A 26203-nucleotide genomic window follows, 5' to 3' on the forward strand; every position below is an offset into this window, starting at 1 on the left:
CACTGGTTATTATGGTTTTTCGGATCGAGGAAGGAGAGTTTTATCTTGGCAATGTTTAAAAGACCTCTATCGAATATCTAATTTGCCATGGCTGATCATGGGAGATTTTAACGACATGCTCTACTCTTTTGAAAAAAAAGGAGGAAGGAAGCATCCGTTACAGTTTTTATCAGGTTTTAATGACACTCTAACTTTCTGCTCTCTTTCTGAAGTTCTGATGGAGGGCTACCCTATTACATGGACAAGAAATCGAAGAGGTGAGCCTCCGATTGAGGAGAAGCTTGACAGGGGAGTGGCTAATCATCTATGGCATAACAGATTTTCAGCAGCCTCTATCAAGAACATTCTCACAACACAATCAGATCACTCCGCCTTACTATTAACTGGCGACCCTATGTCTAGACCAAGTCCATTTCGATATAACAATGCTTGGGGATTGGAGGAAAGTTGTCGTCAGCTCGTCACTAAGAATTGGCAACAGTGTGGGTCAGAGAGGTTCCCGGAATGTCTACAGGTCTGTCAAAATAAATTGAAAGATTGGGGAGTCAATTTCAGGCAACAATTCAGGGGATTAACGAAAAGATTACACAGTAAACTAGAATCTCTTTGAGATTCTGCAGATTCTGAGGAATTTCATCTCACTAAAGAGGCCTTAGACAAGGCTAGACATGAGCAAGAGTTATACTGGCGTCATCGAGCCAAAGTACAGTGGCTACGAGAAGGGGATCGGAATTCCTGATTCTTTCATTCTACGATCAAAGCTAAACGAAGGAGGAATCAATTTGATTGTCTACAGGATGAATCTGGCAGGACGCGATCATGGAATACTGGACTTGGTGATAGTATTCAATAACATTTTGCAGATCTGTTTAGCTTTCAAGGAAGCGAAGGGCTTCATATACTAGATGCTATTCGGAGTCAAATAACCCCTGCAATGAAACAGCAGTTAAATTTGATTTACACAGTTGAAGAAGTAAGAAAAGAATTTTTGAAATGTCACCAGATAAGTCCCCGGGACTAGATGGGTTAAACGCCGACTTTTATCAACAACATTGGCAAGTTTTAGGCCATGATTTTTCGACATACTGTATTGAATGTCTAAATGCGGGCTCTCTCCCTTCTGACTTAAACCGCACAAATCTGGTACTTATACCGAAGAAGAATCAGCCAGTGGGGATTTCTGATCTTCGTCCGATTGCACTCTGCAATGTCATAATTAAAGTTATGACCAAAGTTCTAGCCAATCGGCTGAAGGGCTTACTGAACCACATCATATCGGCTAATCAGAGTGCCTTCATTCCGAAACGTTCCATCACTGACAACATTATGCTTGCTTATGAAGTAAGTCATGCACTGAAATTGGGAAAAGGAGGACAGAAAGGATATGCTGCACTTAAAATCGACATGTCAAAAGCATATGATAGAGTAGAATGGGCCTTCCTTCAAGCAGTCTTGGTACGTTTTGATTTTTCACCTACGTTTATTAAGTTGATAATGAGCCGTGTCACCTCTGTTGAATATCAAATTGTCAATCTAAATGCGGACTTTCCGGTTTTCAAACCAACAAGAGGACTCCGTTAGGGAGATCCAATTTCACCGTACTTATTCATATTATGTATGAAAGCCCTCTCATCACTAATGCAACATGCAGAAGAGACCGGGAAATTACATGGGGTTCAGATCTGTAGAGGGGCTCCAATGATTTCTCATCTGCTCTTCGCAAACGACAGTTACTTCTTTTTCAAAGCATCGGTTGAGGAGGGAGAAACAATTAGGAATATCTTCCAGCAATATAAACTTGCATCAGGGCAGAAAATAAATGTAAATAAGTCTAAAATATCTTTCAGTGCAAAAGTACCACAAGAGAGGAGAGAATCATTGGCTGCCTACCTGCAAGTGGGAATTACCGACACTCAGGATACATATTTGGGGCTGCCATCAACTGTAGGCCATAATCGCACATCTGTGTTTGGATATATCATTGACCGATTGCAGAAGAAAGTCCGCAGCTGGCAAAGTCGACCTCTTTCATAGAGTGGTAAGGAAACTTTAATTAAAGCAGTGGCGCAATCTCTCCCATCTTGCATATTCCACGTTTTTCTGCTTCCTAAATCCATCTGCAACAAACTAGACGAAGTTGGGGTGGGCTGAACTTTAGGCGGTTCCATGAGTTTAACCTGGCATTTCTGGGAAAACAGGCATGGAAATTCATAATTAACCCTCAATCTTTAGTCAGTCGGGTCTATAAGGCGCGCTATTTTCCATGTACAGACTTCAGAGACGCTTCTCTAGGATCCAATCCTAGTGCTATCTGGTCTAGCATCTTCCAGACACAACAAATGATGAGAGAGGAGATTGGGATGAGAGTTGGCAATGGTCAAAACACCCGAATATGGTTGGACAGATGGATAGGTTCGGATACAGGTATACCGATGTTGCTTCCGGATGTTAGCGATATTAGTTGGACAGTGGATAGATTCATTAGTAATGGGAATTGGAATGAGAGGCTTCTTGAGAATGTTTTTACTCCTGATGATATAAACTTAATTCTACAAATTCCGATTTCATCTTGCGGTAGAAATGATCAGGTTTGTTGGCGGAGGGATAAAAATGGCGTTTACAGTGTCAAAATAGCGTACTACGCATTGATGGAGGCGTATCCAAAACCTCCAGAATCAGTGTGTAATGCTCCGTGGAGCAAGCTATGGCAGATGTTTTGTCCCCCGAAAGTAAAAAATTTTCTATGGCGAGCGGCATGGAACATTATTCCAACAAAAGTTTCTTTTTACAATCGTCATGTTGATATTGAAGTTAGCTGTCCCTTTTGCAGCACTCACGAGGAATCACTGGCTCATATACTCTTCAGCTGTCCGTCTCTCTCAGGGCTTGGAGTTCATCACAGGTACCGGAACTAAGGATTCCTATAAACAATTTCAATGCGGATTGGTGGTTCACACCAATTCAGAACAGCAGTGCAGAAAAAACGGGAATATGGGCAACATTTCTTTGGTACCTCTGGTATTGTCGAAATCAATTGTTGTGGAATAGAAAGCACATACCTCCTATACAGATGGCGAGCCGTGCTGCAGATTTTCTACAATCGTGGGGATCTGCTATGGCATCAGGTATGGAAGCAACGACTGCAGTGCCTCGACAGCAGCCAGAACGCTGGAAACGCCCTCAATCAAGGTTAAAATTGAATTTTGACGCGGCAGTACAACGGGGAACGGGTTCAATTGGAATCGGAGCTATAATTCGGGACAACGAGGGTCGTTTTGTGGCTGCTAGACATCAAAGAATTCAAGGTTTATTTGAACCAGCTCCAGCCGAAGCAATTTCGTGCAGGGAAGCTCTGAGTTGGATAAAGGAAAGACCGGAGGAGGAAATTTGTATTGAAGGGGATGCGCAAATCATCATTCAAGCGTTATGTCAAGATCCTGAAGAAGATTTTTCTAGCATCGGTTTAGTCCTAGCTGACTGCCGAGAGTTATCAAAGTCGTTTAGAGCTCTCTCTTTTCACTTTGTGCGTAGAACGGTTAACCAAGTCGCGCATGAAATTGCAAAGATAGGCCTAGCTTCTTCAAACTTGATTATAACCAATATACCCCCTCACTCGATTGTTAGCCTTTTGGCGTTTGATTTACATTAATACAATTCTTTAATTCATTCAAAAAAAAAAGTTGGATATCTTCTTAGAAATAGAGAAAAGTAATTGAGACTAGAGTTTTAACACAAACCTTTTAAGCTATCTTAGCCATTTTTTTATAATCTCCTTCATGATCCCAATTAGGGTGAACCTCATTTTCTGTTGGAGGATCAATGTCCTAATAAACAACTACCACGTGCATCGCCTCTTAGCAGATTTGCCCATGTTGGACACCCATACGTGCATGCCTTATTACCATCATTTGCTAACTCTTGTCTGAATCTCAAGCTTATGATGCTGGAACATTCGGTTGATTATGTATCAAATGTTGTCTAGATCCACGATGTACCGTCCTATGATATTCAGGCAACTATTTATCAACCTCCATTGATTCCCATCATACGGTTTTAAGCATTTGGCTTAGAATTCCTGTGAAAGTCTTAGGATATAAAATTCATTTGTTATCACATTGACTATAATATTGACGTTAGAAAAAGTATCAACTTAAACTCCACATACAAAATAACATCAATGTAGCATTAACATTTATAAAAAAGTACCAATTTAGACCTCGATAACGGAACATAACACGTCATTTTATATTACTCCATTAAGTTCTGATTTATCTCTCCATGTACAGTTAGCAGAACTTTACATAAAAATGTGAATGATGTGTCATGTTCCATTATCAAAGCCTAAATTGATCGTTTTTATAAACATTAAAGCTACATTAATATTATTTTATACGTGAAATCTAAATTGATATATTGATATGTTCAAAAAAAAAATTAGACCTAGTTTGAAACCTTGTTCCTTTATTAGAGAAAAAGATTAAGTTAAGATAGCACGTGAATCACATAAGTTAGAAATTTTCGTTTTTATATCATAACATTCTACTGATTTTTTTATATATATAAAAATCACGCCAAATAACCTTAATGAATTCTATAAAACTATAATAAGCACAATATATTATTTATATTAAGCTCGAGTTTCGACATTTTTTATCGGTCATATTTTATCTTTAAGTTTAACAAATAAAAATAATTAATATGGTTTTAAAAAAGAAAAAAAGTTTAAAATACTTTAAATAATAGACCTAATGAATCAAGTAATAACATCAATCATTTAAAAATAGTGAGCACAAAATGCAAAAAAGAATAAAAAAATGCAAAAAGAATCTTTAAAGGAGAAGGTTATAGCATCATGAATTTATCTTAAAGTTAATTCAAAAAAAAAAAAATTGTGGTTACATATTTAGATGGAAAACTTTATCTAGAAATGTTTTGGATTAATATTTGATAAATTTAACTGTTTAACGACTTTATCTTTAAAATAAAAAAATAAAAAAATTTAAATTTTTTAAAAAATAATATTTTAAACAATTTTAATTTTTTCACAAATCTAAAAAAAAAATTCAACTTTAATTCTGTAAAATTTTCATTTTCAATTTGCAAATGTAGACAAAAACAAATACCCGTAAAATTTTCAGATCTCTCAATTTGTAAATGTAGACCAGAAAAAAAAAAAAAGAAATACCTGTAATGTAACTTACATGAATGTTTTTAAAATTAATCCTTTATCTTATGACATGATAAATTAAACAAAACTTTATTATAAAACTACAATTTCAGCCTCCTAGTTACATTGTGAAAAGTTTCCATTGATCAAACATTGTTCAGGTAGTAGTTTATATGTTAAGTATACTTTACTCAAAACTCAAAATATCTTCATATTTTAAGTAAACTAAATTTCAGGTTTAAAACAATTTGACATCCGGAATCTTTCAAATAAACCTTAATCAATAATCCCAAACCTCTCTTTGGAGAGGGAAAAAAAAAAGTTAATTATAACAAAAGCTATTAAAATACTTACAAACTTACAACCATAAACAGCTTGAGAATACATGATTAATCAATCTATCTCACATCACATATACACTAGTTTGTTCTTTATACAGATCTTTTCTTTTTGGAGAATTATACAGATTTTTCTTCATATTAGAGGCATAAGACATCCCTCAACTTTGTATTCCAACATGTCTAATTATGATTATATCAAGCATAACATAAAATTATATATGCTTTTCTGTTGTTGCTCATGAAATGAGCTTAATCCTCACAAATGAAGTTGCCAAATCTTTCATTCAAGTTTAGGGGTTCTACTTTTTGCTAAGGTTCCTGATCACATAATCCAGGATTCCACCATGATCAAAATATGCCAACTCAACCTGCATCAATTATTTTACCAACTCAACAAAATGCGGAGAAGCCGAAGCATAACATGTTATATAAGGCATGTTCAATACCTGTGTGTCGAAACGCAATGTGCAGGTAAAAGATTTGCCTGTATCAGTAGTGACAGTAACATCTTCTCCAGGTTTTATGTCACTGATTTTGTTTGGAAGGTCAATAGTATAACGCTCATGACCAGTTAATCCCAATGTGTCTGCATCTTCACCCTGCTTGAAACATAGCGGAATTATCCCCATTCCGGCTAGATTGCTTCTGTGTATTCTCTCAAAGCTCTTGGCTATCACTGCTTTCACTCCCTGATGCACAACATCAAATATATCATTATTACGATGCAGAAGACCGAAAACTCGCATAGAGACTCACTTACCAGCAGCTTTGGTCCCTTCGCAGCCCAGTCCCGAGAGCTGCCACTTCCATATTCCGCCCCTGCTAGAACAATAGTGTCCTGCCCAGCTTCCTTGTACTTCTGCAATCACACACACTGCTTGTTCACAGTTTGTGATGATGACAATGATTTTCACTATAAGGACTCACCGTTGCCGCATCAAACACATGAAGCTTCTCTCCTGTGGGAACGTGTAGAGTCTTCGGGCCGACTTCTCCATTCAAGAGTTTGTTGACAATCCGAATATTGGCAAATGTGCCTCTGGCCATTACTTCATCGTTGCCCCGACGGCTACCATAGGAATTGAAGTCCTTGGGTTGAACCCCACGCTCCAAGAGATATCTTGCAGCAGGGCTATCTCTATGGATACTACCTGCTGGTGAGATGTGATCTGTGGTTATACTGTCTCCAAAAGTGAGCAAGCAATAAGCATCCTTCACTCCATGAGGACCCGGTGGTTCCATGGTCATGTTCTTGAAAAAAGGTGGCTCGTGTATGTAGGTTGAATTTGGATCCCATGAGTAAAGATTCGAAGCAGGGACCGACAGTTGATTCCACATTAAGTTGCCTTCAGTGATGGCCTCGTAAGTGCTTCTAAACATAGTTGGTAATACATTAGATTGTACAACCTGAGGCAATAAGATACGGTTGATTAGATGTTTTCAAAACAAGTTCAACAAAGAGTCTACCATCCTATTTCAAGATTAAAATTGCTACCTCTGCTATTACGTCATTGGTAGGCCAAAGATCCTTGAAGTATACATTCTTTCCATCCTTTCCTGTCCCGATTGGCTCCTTCTCAAAGTCAATATCCACCTGTAGTTGGAACAAAAAGTAAATAGAATTAAACAAGTGCAAACAAAATTTTAACAACTTGTTACAGGGTCAGTAACATAATCGGAGAGAAATGTTCTAAGCTAGAGACTGAAACTTCAGAAAACCAGCTTCATGCCATAGAAATGTCATAAGAGTCAGAAGTTCCAAAACCAAGGTACTAGAATGTTTGCCAGATTAAAGGCTTTACAGTTCATACGGTACCATGGTACCACTACAAACTATTTGCATACCGTGCCAGCCAGTGCATAGACAACCACTAATGGAGGTGAAGCAAGGTAGTTAGCTCTTGTTAATGGATGTATACGCCCTTCAAAGTTACGGTTCCCAGAAAGTACAGCTGCAGCGACAATGTCTGCACAAGTGACCATGAAGCACCACAAATAATTAGAATTCCAGAAGCTAAATGGTTTTGATCAAGAGTTGAAGAGGACAATGCCTAAAACTAGATGACATGAACTTCGCAAAACCAGATTCTTCCACCATACCATTATCTGAAATTACAGAAGCAACTGAATCATCAAGCTCTCCAGAATTCCCAATACAAGTAGTGCAACCATAGCCAACAATTTGAAAACCCAGCTCATTCAAATACTTCTGCAGGCCACTGAAGAAAAGACCACTAGAGTTAAGTACATTGCATATGTCTAAACAATTTAACATTGAAAGCAAATAATGAACTTAGGTGACACCTCTGGAGCAAATATTTTGTCACAACCCCAGAACCTGGAGCAAGACTAGTTTTAATCCATGGCTTGACCTGGAAAAACATCATAACGACAATACATATTCAACGCCGAAAACAGAAAGAATACGAACTCATTACAGGTTTCCAAGCTCCATAGAAGTTATAATTTCCAATTAGAATATGATTTCAACTGTCCTACTTAAGTTAAAGCTAACCTGCAAACCAAGTTCACAAGCTTTTTTCGCAACAAGACCAGCCCCAAGCATAACACTAGGATTCGATGTGTTTGTACAACTTGTGATTGCTGCAATTACTACACTGCCATGCTTAAGTTCAGCAGGTTGTCCATGGAATGAAAATTTCGCCACTTTATCTTGCTCTTCCTTTGGAATACCAAATCCCTGATAATGAATTATGGGAGAACAACCATGCCAATACAAAAAAAATATTGTTATAAAATCTGATAACGATATTCACCTCTCAATTCAACTGTTAATCAATGATATCACATGCCTAGGAACAGAAATATATTGATCAAGATGAATACAAACAGCAAGCTTAGCATGAAAAACCAAGCAAAAGCATTGGTCAATGTATTGGTTTGTTTAAATCTAACCTTGAATCCAACTCGGTTATCAAGACAACGATGCCAGTCTGCCTTCATCTCTTTCAAAGGAACTCGATCATGAGGTCTGTTATTAGTATACATTAACCAATAACTTGAAAACCAAATGACTAACCATGCCTAAGATATAAAAATTTAATCAAACAGACAGCACACCTCTTCGGTCCTGATACACAGGGTTCAACATCTCCTAGGTCCAATGACAGATAGGATGAGTAGGCTCTCTCTTGTTGAGGCTATTTCAAAGACCAAGTTCATTAATTATATACTTGACATTCATTTCTCTTTCAGTGAGATAAAGAGAGAATATTACCTCATTGTAGTCAACGAACATTTTGTTTGCGCGCAAGTATGCTTCTATCATTGCCACCTAATTACAAAATATACTAATGATCAAACTTTATCACCCATAAAAAGATGCAAATGTGATAAGGGAGAAAGACAGAAGTCTTAACAGTGTCATCACTTCGTCCAGTCAGTTTAAGGTATTGCAAGGTAGCATAATCCACAGGAAAGAAACCCATAGTTGCTCCATATTCAGGAGACATATTTGCAATAGTAGCCCTATCTGCCAATGATAATTCACCCATTCCATCACCTATATGCATATACAAATTCATCAGTGTCAGAACAGAATGGAACTAAGATTTCAGGTAACTGAAAATCAACTCGTATTGTTGAATTACATCTTGGGCTTACCATAAAACTCGACAAACTTGCCAACAACCCCATGCTTCCTTAACATTTGGGTAACTGTCAAAACCAAATCAGTAGCTGTGACACCTTCTCGCAATTTTCCAGACAATTTGAATCCCACAACACCAGGTAACACCATGCTCATAGGCTGTGCAATTGGGCAAAGCATTAGGGACATAGACTTGGAAAACATATCTGTTATGGTTTTGAATCAATATGGAGAATGAGCAGGGACATCTATCAAGGAGACTTTACCTGACCAAGCATAGTTGCTTCTGCTTCAATACCTCCTACACCCCAGCCAGCAACTCCTAACCCATCAATCATTGTGGTGTGAGAGTCCGTACCAACCAAACTATCAGGGTACAGGATGCCATCAGTGTTAAAGACAACCCGTCCAAGGTACTCAAGGTTCACCTTATGAAGTCATTAAAAACATTATTAGTGATAAAATTCTCTATGCAAAAATGTGACTGAAGTTGATTGACCTTATCAATCCTGCCATAATGTGCAACTTAAAGAAGGAAATTGGTAGCAAGGCAGCAGCTTTCCATAGATTGGAGCCTTAAAAAAACTGGAGAGCATTATAGTATGGAATAATTGCCAAGAAAAAGCCTCATGGTAGAGTAATTCACCTGGTGAACAATGCCAGATCCAGGAGGGACAACAAGCATATTTTGGAAAGCAGAAGCTCCCCATTTAAGGAAAGCAAATCTTTCTTTGTTCCTCTGAAATTCAATCTCCATATTTGCTTGCACTGCATTTTCCGTCCTTGTCACATCCGCCTGAACTGAATGATCAATAACAAGGTCTACTGGGACCTGAACGGTAAAACATGTTATGACAAATTGTAACAGCACCATATAAGCTCCATTTTAGGAGACACAACTACAAAAGAGAATTACTAGGAAGAAGAGAACTTCGAAATTTTCCTATTAACCACGCATATTGAGAATATAAACAGTCCCAAAAATCATAACCAAGCATCCAAGAAGACAAATCACAAACCATTGGATTGATCTTTTGAGGGTCGCTGCCAAGATTCTTCATAGCATCACGCATACAAGCAAGGTCAACAACAGCTGGAACTCCAGTAAAATCCTGGTAAACAATACAAAAGTTTCAAATTCAGAGTATAAGATCCAAAACCAGATTTTCCTTTTTTAGTACATCAAACAACTCAATGCGGCAAACCTGTAAAAGAACACGAGCAGGCTTGAAATTGACTTCAACTTGTTTAAGTGATGTATTTTCCCAGTCAATAATGTTCTCAACATCTTCCTTTGTGACTAGGAAATTATCACAATTACGTATTGCAGATTCCAAAAGTATCTTTATAGAGCAAGGCAATCTATCTGCACATAAAAACAACGAAATATATTTGCTTTTATATTTGAAACTGTGGAAACGATTAGTGAATCAAAACATGTTGAAATGAATGAGAATATTTGATGATCACATTAAGAGTTGAAGTGCATACCAATTCTTGGATCATTCAAAGAACAGAAGCTATAAAATTTCCCAAATTCTCCACCTCCGGGTTTGGGAAGGCTGGTCAATATCCCCTTAAAAGGATGCTCAGAAGCTGAATGTATTTACCAAAAGTGACATAAGAAAACTACCATAACAGAAAGCTTAAAACACGAAATTTGAATCCATGTATACCCATAGTAGAAAGCTTTCGGTGGAGGTGCTCGATAACAGGAGAGGAGGCACGGTTCTGAGCACGAAGGTTATTCAAGGGGGAGCGCCAATTAACTCCATAGCTCCACCGTGATGAGGAGCACTTGAAAGACCTTAACGCCGACGAGAAGCTCAAAGAAGAAGAATTGTGAGGGGGAAACGAGAGGGAAGAAGGAGAATGGAGTGCAAACGACAGCGGTCTGGAGAGAGAGGAGATTGTGGAAGTGAAGCGAGACCTGAGTAGTGAAGAAGAAGGAGAAGTGGGTATGTGCATACTGATTCTGAATGAGAAGCTTAGCTTCACGGTGGAATTGTGGAAGCTGCCAGAGAAGAGAAATAGAGACAAATAGAGTGATGCTGTGTAAGGAATGTACTAGTTCCTTACACTGTTTTTATAGTTTCTGCTCTTTTTTAAAATTATTGATGGGAGATTAGCGTGGCAACATTTTTGTCTGCCAACTGGAACCTCCTTTCTACATTTGTCCGCTTATCATTTGAACTATTTCAACCTATCAAATAGACTACATCCATTCTCAAATAAGTGCCGTTTTAGACAGTATTTTAAAAATCGGATCGGACCGGCTGGTCGAACCGGTCGAACCGCAAACCAGTCAAGTATCCGGTTCGGTTTTAGCTATACAGGTTCAACTATATTAAACCGCATCAAACCGGGGTTGAACCACGAAGCGGTGTTGAACCAGTGAACCGGATTGACCCTGGTTTTTTACCATTTTTTGAAAAGCATATTGAATTAAGGAAAAAATTTAAAAATTAGATAGAGAACAATCTCTTTAATAATTGGTGTTAATTAATTTAATTTTAATCTTAATATTGTGTTAAACTATGGGTTTGATTTTAGATGTGTGAATTTTTAATTAATGTGTTAAATTAAGGATTGGTTACCGATGTGTGAATTTTTATATTATCTGTATGAATTTTTAATTTTTAATTAATATGTTAACTTAAGAATTGTTTATTATATGTATGAAATTTTTAATTTTATGTTCAATGAAACATCATTTTATTTTTTATATATATATTTATTTATTTTTTTATCCGGTTGAACCATTCCGGTTGAACCGGTTGAACCTATTGAACCTTGAACCAGTTGTCTCACCGGTTCAACGTCCGGTCCGGTTTTCAAAACATTGGTTTTAGATAATTGTTTTTGTTCTTTTTTAAGTGTCGTTTTCGTTTTTCAATAAAATTTAGTATAGTTTTTTGATCTATACATTTAAATTTTGTCTTGATTCATGTGTTTTTTAGGTTTTCAAAGTTTCCTCTCCAATCATTATAGGAGAGAGAATTTTTATTTAGTTAATCAATGTTAATTTATTAATTTAAGTGCATATTAATTATGTTTCTTAATTTGTGTGAAAATTCTAAAATGACACTTATTTGAGAATGGAATGAGTACTATCTAAATTTACAGTAAGAGTCTGTTTGTTTCGCCCGCTACTGTTTGTTGTTACTGATAATATTAATTGATTTTCTCGTAAAAAAGCAACTGTTTCAAATTTTTATCAAACACTTTTTTTTATCTCCTGTTTAGACTTAAAATACAAAAAAAAACAGTTTCGAAAATTGAAAACAAACCGACACTAATTAAATCTATTAATAGATCAAAACAATTTCCTTTTATTTTCTTTCGCTTATAAAAGCATTTTCAGTAACAATGGTGTTTAGGTTTTTTTATATGACAATATTATCATTTTTAGCACCATTTTAGTACCTTTATTTATTTCTTTTTACTAATATAAAAAAATGATTTAAAATTTATATTAGAACATATAACAACAACAACAACAAAGCCTTAGTCCCGAAATGATTCGGGGTCGGCTAACATGAACCATCATATAAAACCGTGAAATCAAGTCGTGTCCGCAACACAAATTCGCTCTCTCCACTCCGTCCTATCCACTACCATATTTTTCTCAATTCCCAGTAAACTCATATCACTCTCGATCACCCTCCTCCAAGTTTGCTTAGGTCTCCCCCTACCCCTCACCACTACATCCCTTTGCCACTCTTCGGTTCTCCTAACCGGCGCATCAAACGCTCTACGTCTCACATGGCCAAACCACTTTAGTCGGTTTTCTCTCATTTTATTCTCAATAGATGTGACCCCTACTTTTGTCCTAATTATTTCGTTACTCACCCGATCCTTTCTCGTATGACCACACATCCATCTCAACATACGCATCTCCGCCACCGACATCTTATGGATGTGGCAGTGTTTCACTGCCCAACACTCCGTACCATATAACAATGCTGGTCTAATTGCCGTCCGGTAGAATTTCCCCTTCAATCTATTAGGCATGTCGGGGTCACAAAGGAAACCCGTAGCACTCTTCCACTTCGACCAACCAGCTTTAATCCTATGAGCAACATCTCCATCTACTTCTCCATCCGTTTGGATAATAGATCCTAAATAACGGAAGCAATCCGAGGCCTGAACAACTCTCCCATCTAGGGTGATTGTCCCTGCCTCCCTACTCCTATGGCCGCTAAACTTACACTCCAAATATTCCGTCTTACTTCGGCTCAACTTAAAGCCTCTAGATTCTAGAGTTTGTCTCCATAGTTCCAACTTCCTCTCCACTCCTTCTTTCGTCTCATCAACCAACATAATATCATCTGCAAACAGCATGCACCATGGTATACCATCTTGAAGTGAACTTGTTAGTTCATCCATAACGATGGCAAAAAGAAATGGGCTTAGTGCGGAACCTTGATGCACTCCAATCGTAATAGGAAACTCTTCAGTCTTCCTAACACTAGTACGTACACTCGTGCATGCTCCCTCATACATGTCCTTTATGATGTCAATATATTTCCGCGAAATGTCTTTCCTTATCAAGGCCCACCAAAGTACTCCCCTTGGTACCTTATCATATGCTTTCTCCAAGTCAATGAAAACCATATGCAAGTCTTTCTTCTTATTTCGATAGTGCTCCATTAATTGTCTCATTAGATGGATGGCTTCCATAGTTGATCTTCCCGACATAAAGCCAAACTGGTTTTCCGAGATCTTCACCGTCCTCCTTAGCCTTTGTTCGATCATTCGCTCCCAAAGTTTCATAGTGTGACTCATTTAGTATAAATTTTTAAATTCCATCTCATCCCAAACCTTTTTTAATAGAGTTGTTAGGATTGACTAATGACAGAAATCGAATAGTTAAATTCCAATGCCAAACAAGTATGTGATTCTTATTACCATTTCCATACATATTTCCTTATTTATTCAACAACATAGGTAGTTTCTCAACTGCATTTTAAACAGTTTAAAGTCAGTTTTTTTTTATATATCTAGTTTTGGAATAGAATGCTTGTGATTTGTGATATTTTTTATTTATCCTGTTTTTTCAGTTCTTCATTTTTGCACCACTCCGTAATCCAAATGCTACCTGTTCTTTCAAGTTTAACATATAAATTCCAGATTGTTATAATGATAACTATGTTAAAGAAAATACTGAATTACATTCCCAAAATAATGGCATCTGTTCTGCTGCTACAAATTATACAAAAACGATCAAGTTACCTCCTAATTATACATTTATGATAGAAATTTCGACTAAACCTATGCTCCATCTGTCAGACCAGAAATGGCAAAACAAAGAAAATAGACAGAGGGAGAAAGATCAGATGAAGAATGATTAAATTCCGGAAATTATGCATCTCGTAAGTGAATTTGTAAAATTTGTTTCTATAAAATTTGGAAGGCAAACCAGGTATCTTAAAGGCAGTGCAAGTGGCAATAACATGCAATATTACGTTGGAGGCTGCCATATCCCCGGCTGGTACGTTGCACCAGATCCCGTCGGTTCTGAAGACCTGAAAAAATGATTGTCAATCTATTTGTAACCATTATTTGAGTCTTAGGAGCGAGCCTTAGCGCAACGGTAAACGTTGTTGTCGTGTGACCAAGAGGTCACGGGTTCGAGTCTTAGGAGCGGTCTCTTGCCAAATAAATTGGCAAGGGAAGGCTTGCCCCCAGTACACCCTTGTGGTGGGACCCCTCCCCGGACCCTCGCTTAGCGGGGACGCGTAGTGCGACCGGGCCGCCCTTTTTTTTTTTTATTTGAGTGGCAAGAATTCAATCATTGAAAACCAATGTGTTGCATGGAACGCAATGGCAGTTCCCATACTTTGAAGGTCACACTAAGGACGGATATACAGCTACATTATGTTAACCCAGCTACTTACAGTGGTAAAGATTGTTCTTCTTTTGCTTTCTCCGCTTCTGTTTCTCCTCGTCTGTGAAATGTATATCATGTCAGAGTGCCAAGAAAAAGCAGCTTCTTTACAAACATATATTTGCAGAGGGAAAAAAGAATATCATCAACACTATAGAAACTAAGGAATTGCGTGAATCAATAACTTGAAGTTTGATCTATCAAAATTAGATCTCATCATAAATGAAAACAATCAAATCTCAAAGGGACAATGATGTGTAATCAAATAATCAACAAGGAATCCAAAAGACTCAGACCACCGGTTCTATCTTAAGCAAGAAGAAAACCATTTCATAGAAGCATGCTGACACAGTCACCAACACAGGGGGAGAACAGAATCATGGAGAAGAGAAAACTACCAAAAAAAAAATACACACTTGTAAATAAGTCTAGCACTCGAGATGCAGCATTTATTCGAATAGCAGATATAAAGAGATGTATACCCTAGAGGGAGTTTAGATGGGACATACAAAGACTCTAAGGAAGTCAAAGTGCAGCATTTATTTAACAAGCGCAGGCCAAAAAAAAAAAAAAACACCTCAGGACTAGTCCCATAAGGAAAAAAGGACTTGTACTTTAATTTAATAGGTAAACAAGCAAGTAGATATGAGAACATGACTAATAGTTTAAGCAGGTAATATGCACAAATGACAGAGTTTAAGCTAACCAACCTCATTTTATCTGTTCTATTTGATTCTTCCTCAAGCTTGCCACCTTTGAGAACAAGAATAATAATGCAAATATTGTCAGCATAATATACTAAGCATAGCCCACAGGAATTGCAATTAACAAATAGGTACATGAGCATGTGTGCCACATTCAAAGTAACATGTAATCTCCTACTTGCCTAGAGCTCTTAATGTGAGTAACTATTGGCATGTTTAGATTTCAGGCCATGCTATTACTGCATCAATTATCACATTTGCTACTTCAACCAATATTTACACTTACAAAGCATAAACTCACAACATGTTTCCGTATACCTCCTAACGAATTTTGGGAACCATGAAAGATATGCATCATAGCGAACAATTATAATACCTTCTACACCTGTTGGAAATTGCTGAATGAAACTCTTCAAATCTGGACCTCCAACTTTACCTATATAAAGGAGGTATAAGCATCATATGCCATAAAATACAGTTAACAATATGTTTTGGTTAGCATCTGACCTGTGCTACTAACTTTGCGAGAAATTCCTTCTTTGGCTTTCTTTTCCTCTTCTTCTTTCTTGAGAACTTTTAAAAGTGAAAACAGGAAGGTTTGTCAAGTTAGAATCCTTTAGTTAAAGCCAAAGACCGTTTTGATCAACATTAAAGAAAAAAGTTGTATTCAGACCAATACCTTTTCAAAATATTACAAAGAAAATTAAGTAGAAAACATTTCACAATCATATCCTTCATTATAATAGCATCAGAGCTTTGGGTTATAACTTTTGGCACAGCCTCAGAATTGAGAACAAGGTACTCCAAAAGCAAAAGTGAACTAGAAAATAAAAATTCTATTTTATCAGATTACTTGTTATGTTATCAAAGCACAACACCATATTGCACGGATGAAGTTTGGCAGAAATTAAGGTTTTCCAAATATTAGGGTTGAAGATGGGCAACAGAGAATAACAACAACAACAACAACAACAAAGCCTTAGTCCCGAAATGATTCGGGGTCGGCTAACATGAACCATCATATAAAACCGTGAAAATCAAGTCGTGTCAGCGACACAGATTCGCTCCCTCCACTCCGTCCTATCCACTACCATATTTTCCTCAATTCCCAATAAACTCATATCACTCTCGATCACCCTCCTCCAAGTTTGCTTAGGTCTTCCCCTACCCCTCACCACTACATCCCTTTGCCACTCTTCGGTTCTCCTAACCGGCGCATCAAGCGCTCTACGTCTCACATGGCCAAACCACCTTAGTCGGTTTTCTCTCATTTTATTCTCAATAGATGTGACCCCTACTTTTGTCCTAATTATTTCATTACGCACCCGGTCCTTTCTCGTGTGACCACACATCCATCTCAACATACGCATCTCCGCCACCGACATCTTATGGATGTGGCAGTGTTTCACTGCCCAACACTCCGTACCATATAACAATGCTGGTCTAATTGCCGTCCGGTAGAATTTTCCCTTCAATCTATTAGGCATGCCGGGATCACAAAGGAAACCCGTAGCACTCTTCCACTTCGACCAACCAGCTTTAATCCTATGAGCAACATCTCCATCTACTTCTCCATCCGTTTGGATAATAGATCCTAAATACCGGAAGCAATCCGAGGCCTGAACAACTCTCCCATCTAGGGTGATTGTCCCTACCTCCCTACTCCTACGGCCGCTAAACTTACACTCCAAATTATGACCAATATCATTTTGCCAAGGCCTCCAGAGAGGCTTCAAACTGGCATCTTTGCATGAGCATCATGACCATAATTCACCAAAGATCCCAAGATTGACAGGCACGGAGTTTAACAACATCCTATTGCAATCATCTGAGGAAAAATTTAAATACCAAAAAAATATATAATGAATTCGATGTTTTGCAACTTGAGTACTATACAGACTAAATTTCAAAATATTTTAAGTAGAAAGAATCTTTTTTCTCTTCTTTAGTTACCCATCAACAAGAATATATCTATCATTTAATTTGCACTTGCTTGAGACTTTAACCATGAAAACATTACAGATTATATCAAAGAAATGTCAATAAAAATAATCCAACACATAATAGCAGATGTGAGGAAACAATAATATTAGTAATTACACAATTAACACATACGAGCAACATTCTGCCTCACAAGTTCACGCTTCGCTTCAAGTTGGATCAATTCCTGAACAGAAAATTTTAAAAATTAACAATAAAACAACAGAGATAGATATTTGACCAACATAGCTAGATACAATCAATACAAAAAGAAAAGAAAAAAAGGCCACCAAAACTGATCCATTTATTAAACTGATTTCAAGTAGGCATGTGAAATCAAGGAAAAAAGAAGTCACTATTGCGCATCATTGATGACTTATATACATAGACCAGATAGAAGAAGCCATATCAAAGGAACTCCTTCATCAGTTACTTTAGTCATACAATAAAAATCAAATTTAAAACTGAAAGGAAAATGCCATATTATCAAGCCTTATTTGGCTATCCCCCTTGGAATAAGTCAAATTAAATCAGGCTGTTAACGCACAATTCAGAATACACTGCATTGTAATCTCCCAGGCGGTGGAGAAAGAAGCACAATCTAAGCAACATGATTAGTGATATTCCAAAGCCTAAATTCAATTTTTACCCTGAAACCAAAACTCAAACATGCACACAACGTACACATATGGGGGAGGATTTCTTTTTTATCTTTTCATATTTTTTTGAGGTAGAAGAGACATTACTTATCCCTTCATAAAACAAAACTATGTTTCTAAGATACCTCAGGAGTTGGAGCCCTTTTACGCTGCCCGTTCAACCAGCATATCCATTCAACTACAGCAATCACATTATAGGCACCCATTAAGTTTCAGGAAAAAACAACATATACAGCAACTAAGTACCGTAGAACCAGTTAAAAATATATCTACAATAATAATAATTATAAAAAAAAGAAATTGAAGTGTATTAGGATTCCATAAGTAATCATAAAAGATCAGAATCACTAACTAGCTGAATAAAGATAACAATAATGATTCTCCTGAATGCAAATTGTGCTATCAAAAATATATATATATATATTAAAAAAATGAGTTGCACAAACAGCTTACCTGGAACTGAGGTGGGATCCTCCTCTCCTTTGAATGTTACCCATCTTTTCTCTTTCACTAAAACATCAGAAAATCCCAAAATATAAAACAAACTAGCCCATAGGATTTCATTCTATAAGAAAGGGAATGCAAAATTGCACTGGCATTACCCAGAAAGCTACATGTACATCTATAATGTGTATGACCATTGCCCTCAACAACACAAATAGCTCCTTAGAGCACAAGCAGATTATGACTGACCAAAATCACATTGAAACTAAAAGAAGCCAGCTCCTTAAAGCACAAACAGAATGCAATATCAGCTATTAACTCAATAAACAGATGAAATTTTAGTACAACTTAGTCTATAAATGTAACTTATTAGGCTCAATTTGCAATAAATAAAGCGCTTAAGAACCACCAACCTACTCAAATTCCATACTAAAAGGAAAACGCATGAAAAAACTAGTATCCAAGTACCAGAGAATTAATATTCATTTCTACATAGCAATTCAGGGAATACAGCAACAGAAATGAATTTGCAAAACTAAAGGAGAAAAATAAACAAGGTAAAAGGAAAGGAGACCCACTTACTGATACCATCGATCTCTTCTGTTCTGGCGAAGTATCGGTTGCCTGCCTTATCCCTACCCACCAAAGTTCGGCTGCTAAAGAATCCAGCAATCCTTGACAAAAGCTTTGACATTTTCCTTTCTCCAGTTAAACTCCTAGAGAAATCAATAGGAAGAAGCAACGAGAATATGCTTAATGGCGGAGCATCAGATCACAGAGGGATGTGATTTGCAGCGGCCTTTGTCCGTTAGGTTTCGCCGGTTAACGCAACCAACCCAATTAATTCGGTTTGGGTTGGTCGCTCGGTCTAAGAAAATGGGCGGTTTGAAAATGGAACCAAATTGAAATAATCCAAAATTGAGTAATCAATAAAATATAAATCAAGCTTAACTGAATAACAAAAACAAATCGAAAAAAATTGGTTCGGTTTGATTCTTAGGTTTTAAAAATTATTACTTCAATCATATTTTATTAATCATGTTAATTATAAAATTTATAGTGATTTAAAATTTAATTTTAGATTAAATTGAATTACGGATTTGAGGATTTGAAATTATGATTTATAAGTTACTGATTTGATATTAGAAAAACTTTAAGATTGATTTGAATGGTTAAAGGCTTCAAGTTGTTTAACATAATGATCTTGGATTCGAGCTTTAGTGTATACAAAAAACTTTAATTAGAACATCTAAAGGATGACTAAAAAACCTCAAACCAAGTAATCGGAAAATTTATTTAAAAAAAAGAAAAACTTTCAATTGAAATTTGAAATTTCATTATCAAAACTTTAATTTATCATGTTCATGATGTCTGATTGGAAGAACAATCTTCTTTCAAGCCTCGAGACAAATAAATTATCACTTTCATGTCTAATTAGAAGACTGGCTTTCCTTCTGACATGAGATGGATAAGTTATCAACTTTTCAACTTTATCCTAATGGATGGTGTTGAACTTCATTCTATCAAATTCGAATAATATTCTTCCTTCTGACCCGAGGCAGACATATAATCACATGTTCAACTTCAACTTATCAAATTTGAAAGATGATATTCCTTTTGATCTCGAGATGAACGAGTTATCGCGTGCTCAACTTCATCTTAACAGATGGAAGTTATTTTTCAACTTTTTTTCATTTTGAAAGAAATCATCATCACACTAATCTAAGAACTTAGTATGACCTTGCTCCCTAATCATTTGGGGGTTTCAATTTAACGATTTGTTTATGCTTGATGTTACGTGCATGGTGGGCTTGTCTTTCTGCATTAAGGACAAAAGCTTTTTCCTACCGCATATCTTAACAACCTTGGATATGTAACTACATGCATTATGGTAGTAGCTTATCTTCCTTCATACAAGATGAAGTTTTTTTTTCTACTACATGTCTTAACAACCTTGAAGATGTAATTGTGTGCATCATAGTAGTAGCTTACCTTTCCTAATAGAAGATGATTCCTTTTTGCTTACAATATGTCTTAACAGCCTTAAAGATGTAACTCTGTGCATCATGGTAGTAGCTTTTTCCCTCATAGAAGATGAAGCTTTTTCGTTTACCACATCCTTTAACAGCCTTAAAGATATAACTATATTTATCATGGTAGTAGCTTATCTTCCTTCATAGAACATGGAGCTTTTTTGCCTACCATATGTCTTAACAACCTTAAAGATGAATCTTAAAGATGTAACTATGTGGATCATAGTAGTAGTTTATCTTTCCTCATAGAAGATGGAACCTTTTTTTCCTACCATATGTCTTAACAGCCTTATAGATGTAACTGTGTGCATCCTAGTAGTAGCTTATCATCCCATGTAACTGCCATCCCAGCTTGAAGATCCTAAATTTCCAAAGTTATTACCCAAAACCTCTCTACTTAACCTTTTAGAGTTTCTTGCTCTTCTTGATTGATGGTAAGGTGATAAGTAACATCATTTTTTCTTCTAGTATTGATGATGAAAGCATTCATGAATTTGTTCCTCAATTGATCGAAACTAGATACATATCCTTTTTCGAGACTGTTAAACCATGTGCGATCATGTTCCGCCAGATTTGTAGAGAATGCTTTACACATTACTGTATCATCTCATCCATTCAATACCATCATGGTCTCATAGTTCTTCATATGGTCATAAGGATCACCTTTGACTCAATATATGGTTAGTTGAGGCATCTTGGCCCTGTTTGGGAATTAGCTGTTAGCTGATTACATTAGCTGATTTGACTAGCTGATTTGATTAGCTGTTTGTGTAGACCTGTTTGGTAAAAATTAGCTGATTAATAATAGCGGTTTGTGCAAAAAGACGAATAAGGGCATTAATTTTGGCACAGGACAAGAGGGAGTCTATCTATTAGGGTTAAAGAAGTCCATTAATTTTAATATTGCAAAATGCTAATTGAAAAAGCTCCTTTTAAGAGCTTTTTCTAAATTAGCGTTTTCATCCCAAAACTCTCTCCCAAACCTCTCTCCACCAAACACTCCAATTAGCGGTTTCAATGGTCAAACCTCTAAAGTTGGTCAAAACCCTCTTTTTATCTCAAAACGCTCTTTACCAAACAGGGCCCTTGAATTTCTTAGGCAGAGGCGTCTTTATGATCTTTTTAGTAAAAGGAAAATTCCTTTCTTATTGATCTTCATTGGTTGAGAGGCGTCTTTATGATATTTTCAGTAAAAGGAAAAATCACTTTTTTGAGATTTTTTTTTTGCACGTGTTGTGAATTCTTCATCATCATTTCTTGGTGGTGCTTTTGAAGATGTTTCCTTTTCTTGAGGTTGATCAACATGATGCTTTTTCCTATGTTGGAGATTAAAAGGAAGCATATCTTGAGGAAATACTTTTGAACAAAAAGCATTAATTCTTCTAGCTTGTTATTATTTTTGTCGAACTTCTTTTTCAGAGCTTCATATTTGGTTAAGGGAATTGTAGGTGTAATAGTTCCTGATTTTTCAAGTTGGTTTTCAACTTGTTCTTCTTGATTTTCATGTTGGTATTTCCTTCGTCTGGATTAAAGATCATCTGAGAAGGTGGAACTTAAGATTTCTTCAAAGGCATTTCCTTGAATTAAGAAAAGAAAAATACAAAATGATGGCTTTTCGATCGTTTTTCCACAAACTGCACCAAGTGTTGTAGCCTAAACTAAAAAGGGAAATTTGTTAAGGAAAGATTGATCATTGAAAGCATGACAAACTCAGGGATGATGGTTTTAATCATGAGAATAAAATCTTAAGGAAACACTGGACGGTTCTTGGAGAGCGACGTCTAACATTCGTTAAGGGTAGCAATTGAAGTTCACTGGAGTTATATTTAATTGTTTTTTAATATATTTTTTCTATTTTATCATCAAACCCCGCACAACGTGGGGGTCTAGTTAATCAGAAAAAATCGCCGTTAAGAAGATTACAATCAGAATATTTTCAACATTCGTCAGGTGGCTTCCTTTTCTCGGCAACCAAGCAGTACTGCATTCAAATATCAGCAGCTTCTCATTATTTCATTTTGGTAAGCACACTCAATAACTCGTATTCCTTTCACTCCAAACTCACTTAAAGTTTCCTATCTTTTCACTTTGATCTCTGCAAAACCCCAAATTTCATCTTAAGGGTTTTGCAGAGATCCCAATTTTTGTTCCCCTCCATCCCGTAGTTAAGCAAAATCATGTCTTCTTTCAATCTAAGCATGTGGGTCTCTTCAAAACCTCAAACCTCTGCAACTTCCTTTCAGTTTCAATCAAATCAATTTTGTCATTTACCCCAAATTTCACCTCTATACACTACTTCCTCTCGATCTAATTCATATACTGCGATTCGTTGTGGTATCCGTGAGTTGCGCGAGCGGATTAAATCTATCAAAAACACTAAGAAAATTACAGAGGCAATGAAATTGATTTCCGCAGCACGGATTCGGCGAGCTCAAGAAGCTGTTATCAACAGCAGACCTTTTACTAGCGCTCTACTTGATATGCTCTATAACATCAATGAACAGCTCCAATTGGAGGATATTGATGTTCCTTTAACGAATGTTAGGCCTGTGAAGAAGGTAACACTTGTTGTTGTTACTGGTGATAGAGGTCTTTGTGGTAGTTTTAACAATGCAGTAATAAGAAGGGCTCAGGCTCGGATGACGGAATTGGAAAAATTAGGGTTAGAATACTCTGTGATTAGTGTAGGGAAGAAGGGTAATACATATTTTAAGCGTAGGCCTCATATTTTGGTTGATAGATTCATTGATGGAGGGAATTTTCCTACAGCTAAAGACGCTCAATTGATTGCTGATGATGTCTTTTCGCTATTTATCAGCGAAGAAGTTGATAAGGTTGAGCTTTTGTATACTAAGTTTGTGTCTTTAGTTAAGTCTGAACCTGTCATTCATACTTTATTACCGTTGTCTACAAGAGGAGGAATCTGTGATGTGAATGGGAAGCGTATTGATGCTGAAGATGATGAGTTCTTTAGGTTGACAAGCAAGGAAGGAAAGTTGGCTGTTGAAATGGAGACGGAGAAGACAAAGAAGGAGATTATTTCGCCTCTCATGGAGTTTGAGCAAGACCCAGCTCAGATTCTTGATTCTATGATGCCCCTTTATTTAAATAGTCAGATTTTGAGGGCACTGCAGGAATCACTGGCAAGTGAGCTTGCTGCAAGGATGAATGCAATGAGTAATGCAACGGATAATGCAGTTGATTTGCTGAAGGATCTTTCTATTGTATACAATCGTGAACGACAAGCAAAAATTACTGGAGAGTTATTGGAGATTGTAGCTGGAGCTGAAGCACTAAGAGACTCCTAACAATTTTGGTTTGTATTTGTCCTTTATCTATGCTTGTTTCTCTTGTTTTCTTTTCATTAAGAAACTTGTGGTTAACTAGATTTTATATCAGCATTGTATAGATAGGGGCATCTTTGTTGTAACCATTTAGTGATTCGGCATTCACACCACAATATGAAAATAATAAGATAAGAAGATGCATGAGCTTTACCCTTTTATTTTTCTTTTTAAAGATACATATATATATATATATATATATATATATATATATAGTACCTTTCTCCACCCATGTGTGTGTAGCATTTGAAGAAATGAATGGTACTACAGATGCTTAAAAAGAGGAGCTGATACTGAGTTCAGAGAGAGATCTGATGTCCTGGATACCTCGAAAAGGAGAAGCTTGTGAGCTTATGGCAGCAGGATCTTTGGTGTGTTGATCACTTAGTTAGTCCCCCAAGTTGTATCTTCGAAGTGTAGTAAGTATCATAATTCTCTTGGCATTGCCATCTTAAAAGATGTTTTTTCTTGTTGAAAAATGAATAATAGGTTTGTATAACTCTGCTACATCTCTAATTACATAGAATTTTTTCCCCATACAAATGCTTAATTGAAACTTTGTTCATCTTAGATTTGTTTCCAGTTCTCAATGTAATTTCTTGCTGATATTTGTTGTCTTAATGGGAAAGTAGTAAAATACGGAGCTCGGTTAATCAGTACTTCAATGTTTCAATGGTATCAAAGAATAATAAACATTTAAATCCAGAGATTTGTCAAAATATGTTGCTTATGTATGTAATCTTATAGTATCTTTTTTTTTTTTTTTTGCTTAATTTCATATAGCTTGTGCAAATATTACAACAATTAGAAACAAATTTGACGAACATGATGGATGTTAAGTGAGACTTTGATTCTCTCATAGGTCTCTGGTTGCAAATCTACTGCGAAATGTTTATAGATGATCAGAACTGCTGCCTTAGGCCTTTTGTGTGTTTAGATGCAATATAGGAGATTACCAAATTTTCACTGATGTATGTGCTAAATAAATTTCTTCTTTTCTGATTAGGATTGAATGTCTAGTTATAGATCTTTGTAACCTTTTTAATTGGCTTAATATATCATTTGCCCTCGAACTTGTTCAAAAAGCTTGTTTGACCCCTGAAGTTTCAAAGTGTCCTAATAGGCGCCTCAATTTGCATAAAATGTCTAGTTAGCTCCCTGAACTTGCGCAAAATGTAATCAACCGATCACTCGGTTGCAAAAAAGTAAGTTAAATGCTGAAGATGTATTGCATACGTCTTAAAAAAAGTAAAACAACCAAAATCGGGGTATGTGGTTCTAATATTAGAGAAGATAAGTTTTATAGTTGAGCAAGTTTTTTAATCTATTTTTGAATTATGTAATAACATTTTAAGATGCATGGAATACATCTTCCGCATTTAACTTACTTTTTTGCAACCGAGTGATCAATTGATTACATTTTACGTAAGTTCAGGGGGGCTAACTGAACATTTTATGCAAGTTGAGGGACCTGTTAGGACACTTTGAACGTTCAGGGAGCCAATCAAGTTTTTTGGACAAATTCAGGGGGCAAATGAAGTATTAAGCCTTTTTAATTTCTGTAGGACCTGAATGAGTCATGGATGCTGTCAGGTTCTCCTTTCCAGCATGCAACCTTTTAAATTTCATCTCTGATTTGCTCATCACTTAACATGAGTTATCATCTTTAAATTCCAGTGACAAGCGATGCAACTGCTGATCATTCAGACAGCTAGTACGTGAATGTTGAAAGAATAACAAGACATGAATATTGAATAGGCTGAAAAGTGCAGATTCAAAATTTCTGCCATGACCCTATGTAGGCTTTAAATCATTTAGAGCTTTGGGTAAAAAAGACTCTTGTGCCTAGCTTCACGGAACAAGAACTTGTTTCTGGAGTTGTGCCCGGAGGCCGAGGCTCTCCTTTGTCCTATTTCCTTTGGATTGACGTTTCATCATGTGAATTTATGAGTTAGGAGATGAAACAGAGAATGCATCTTTGCATTGATGCGCACTGAAGTTTAGAGTCAGTTTTAAAATAGTTACTAAACT

The 26203-nt window shown here is 36.5% G+C and overlaps 3 protein-coding genes across 4 annotated transcripts; 1 reads left to right on the plus strand and 2 right to left on the minus strand.

The window, feature by feature from the left end:
* Positions 1-5451: 5451 nt before the first annotated feature.
* On the minus strand, positions 5452-11183 carry LOC136219084 (aconitate hydratase, cytoplasmic-like). Its single transcript, XM_066006313.1, has 20 exons — positions 10795-11183; positions 10610-10714; positions 10324-10484; positions 10138-10230; positions 9765-9950; positions 9385-9546; positions 9133-9277; positions 8889-9031; positions 8747-8803; positions 8590-8669; positions 8425-8500; positions 8024-8209; positions 7813-7880; positions 7609-7727; positions 7354-7475; positions 7004-7102; positions 6436-6915; positions 6269-6367; positions 5955-6197; positions 5452-5876 (listed from the first exon to the last, which is right to left on the minus strand). Exons 1-20 carry the CDS (start codon positions 11084-11086, stop codon positions 5808-5810), a joined length of 2985 nt encoding a protein of 994 aa, XP_065862385.1. The 5' UTR covers positions 11087-11183; the 3' UTR covers positions 5452-5807.
* Positions 11184-14234: 3051 nt separating this feature from the next.
* LOC136219086 (uncharacterized) lies at positions 14235-19651 on the minus strand. 2 transcript variants are annotated; one of them, XM_066006315.1, is made up of 10 exons: positions 19378-19650; positions 18805-18861; positions 18477-18529; positions 17828-17879; positions 16220-16285; positions 16089-16148; positions 15719-15761; positions 15019-15069; positions 14541-14646; positions 14236-14403 (listed from the first exon to the last, which is right to left on the minus strand). In XM_066006315.1, the coding sequence occupies exons 1-9, from the start codon at positions 19487-19489 to the stop codon at positions 14583-14585; spliced, it is 558 nt and encodes a 185-aa protein (XP_065862387.1). In that variant the 5' UTR covers positions 19490-19650; the 3' UTR covers positions 14236-14403; positions 14541-14582. The 2 variants fall into 2 exon arrangements, with proteins under 2 accessions (XP_065862388.1, XP_065862387.1); XM_066006316.1 differs by having other exon boundaries at positions 14235-14646; positions 19374-19651.
* Positions 19652-22254: 2603 nt separating this feature from the next.
* On the plus strand, positions 22255-24750 carry LOC136219085 (ATP synthase gamma chain 1, chloroplastic-like). The gene is made up of 2 exons (XM_066006314.1): positions 22255-24144; positions 24443-24750. Exon 1 carries the CDS (start codon positions 23006-23008, stop codon positions 24134-24136), a length of 1131 nt encoding a protein of 376 aa, XP_065862386.1. The 5' UTR covers positions 22255-23005; the 3' UTR covers positions 24137-24144; positions 24443-24750.
* The last annotated feature ends 1453 nt before the right edge of the window (positions 24751-26203 follow it).

The sequence above is a fragment of the Euphorbia lathyris genome, chromosome 2, assembly GCF_963576675.1.
Source record: "Euphorbia lathyris chromosome 2, ddEupLath1.1, whole genome shotgun sequence".
In the NCBI taxonomy this organism is placed as follows: domain Eukaryota; kingdom Viridiplantae; phylum Streptophyta; class Magnoliopsida; order Malpighiales; family Euphorbiaceae; genus Euphorbia; species Euphorbia lathyris.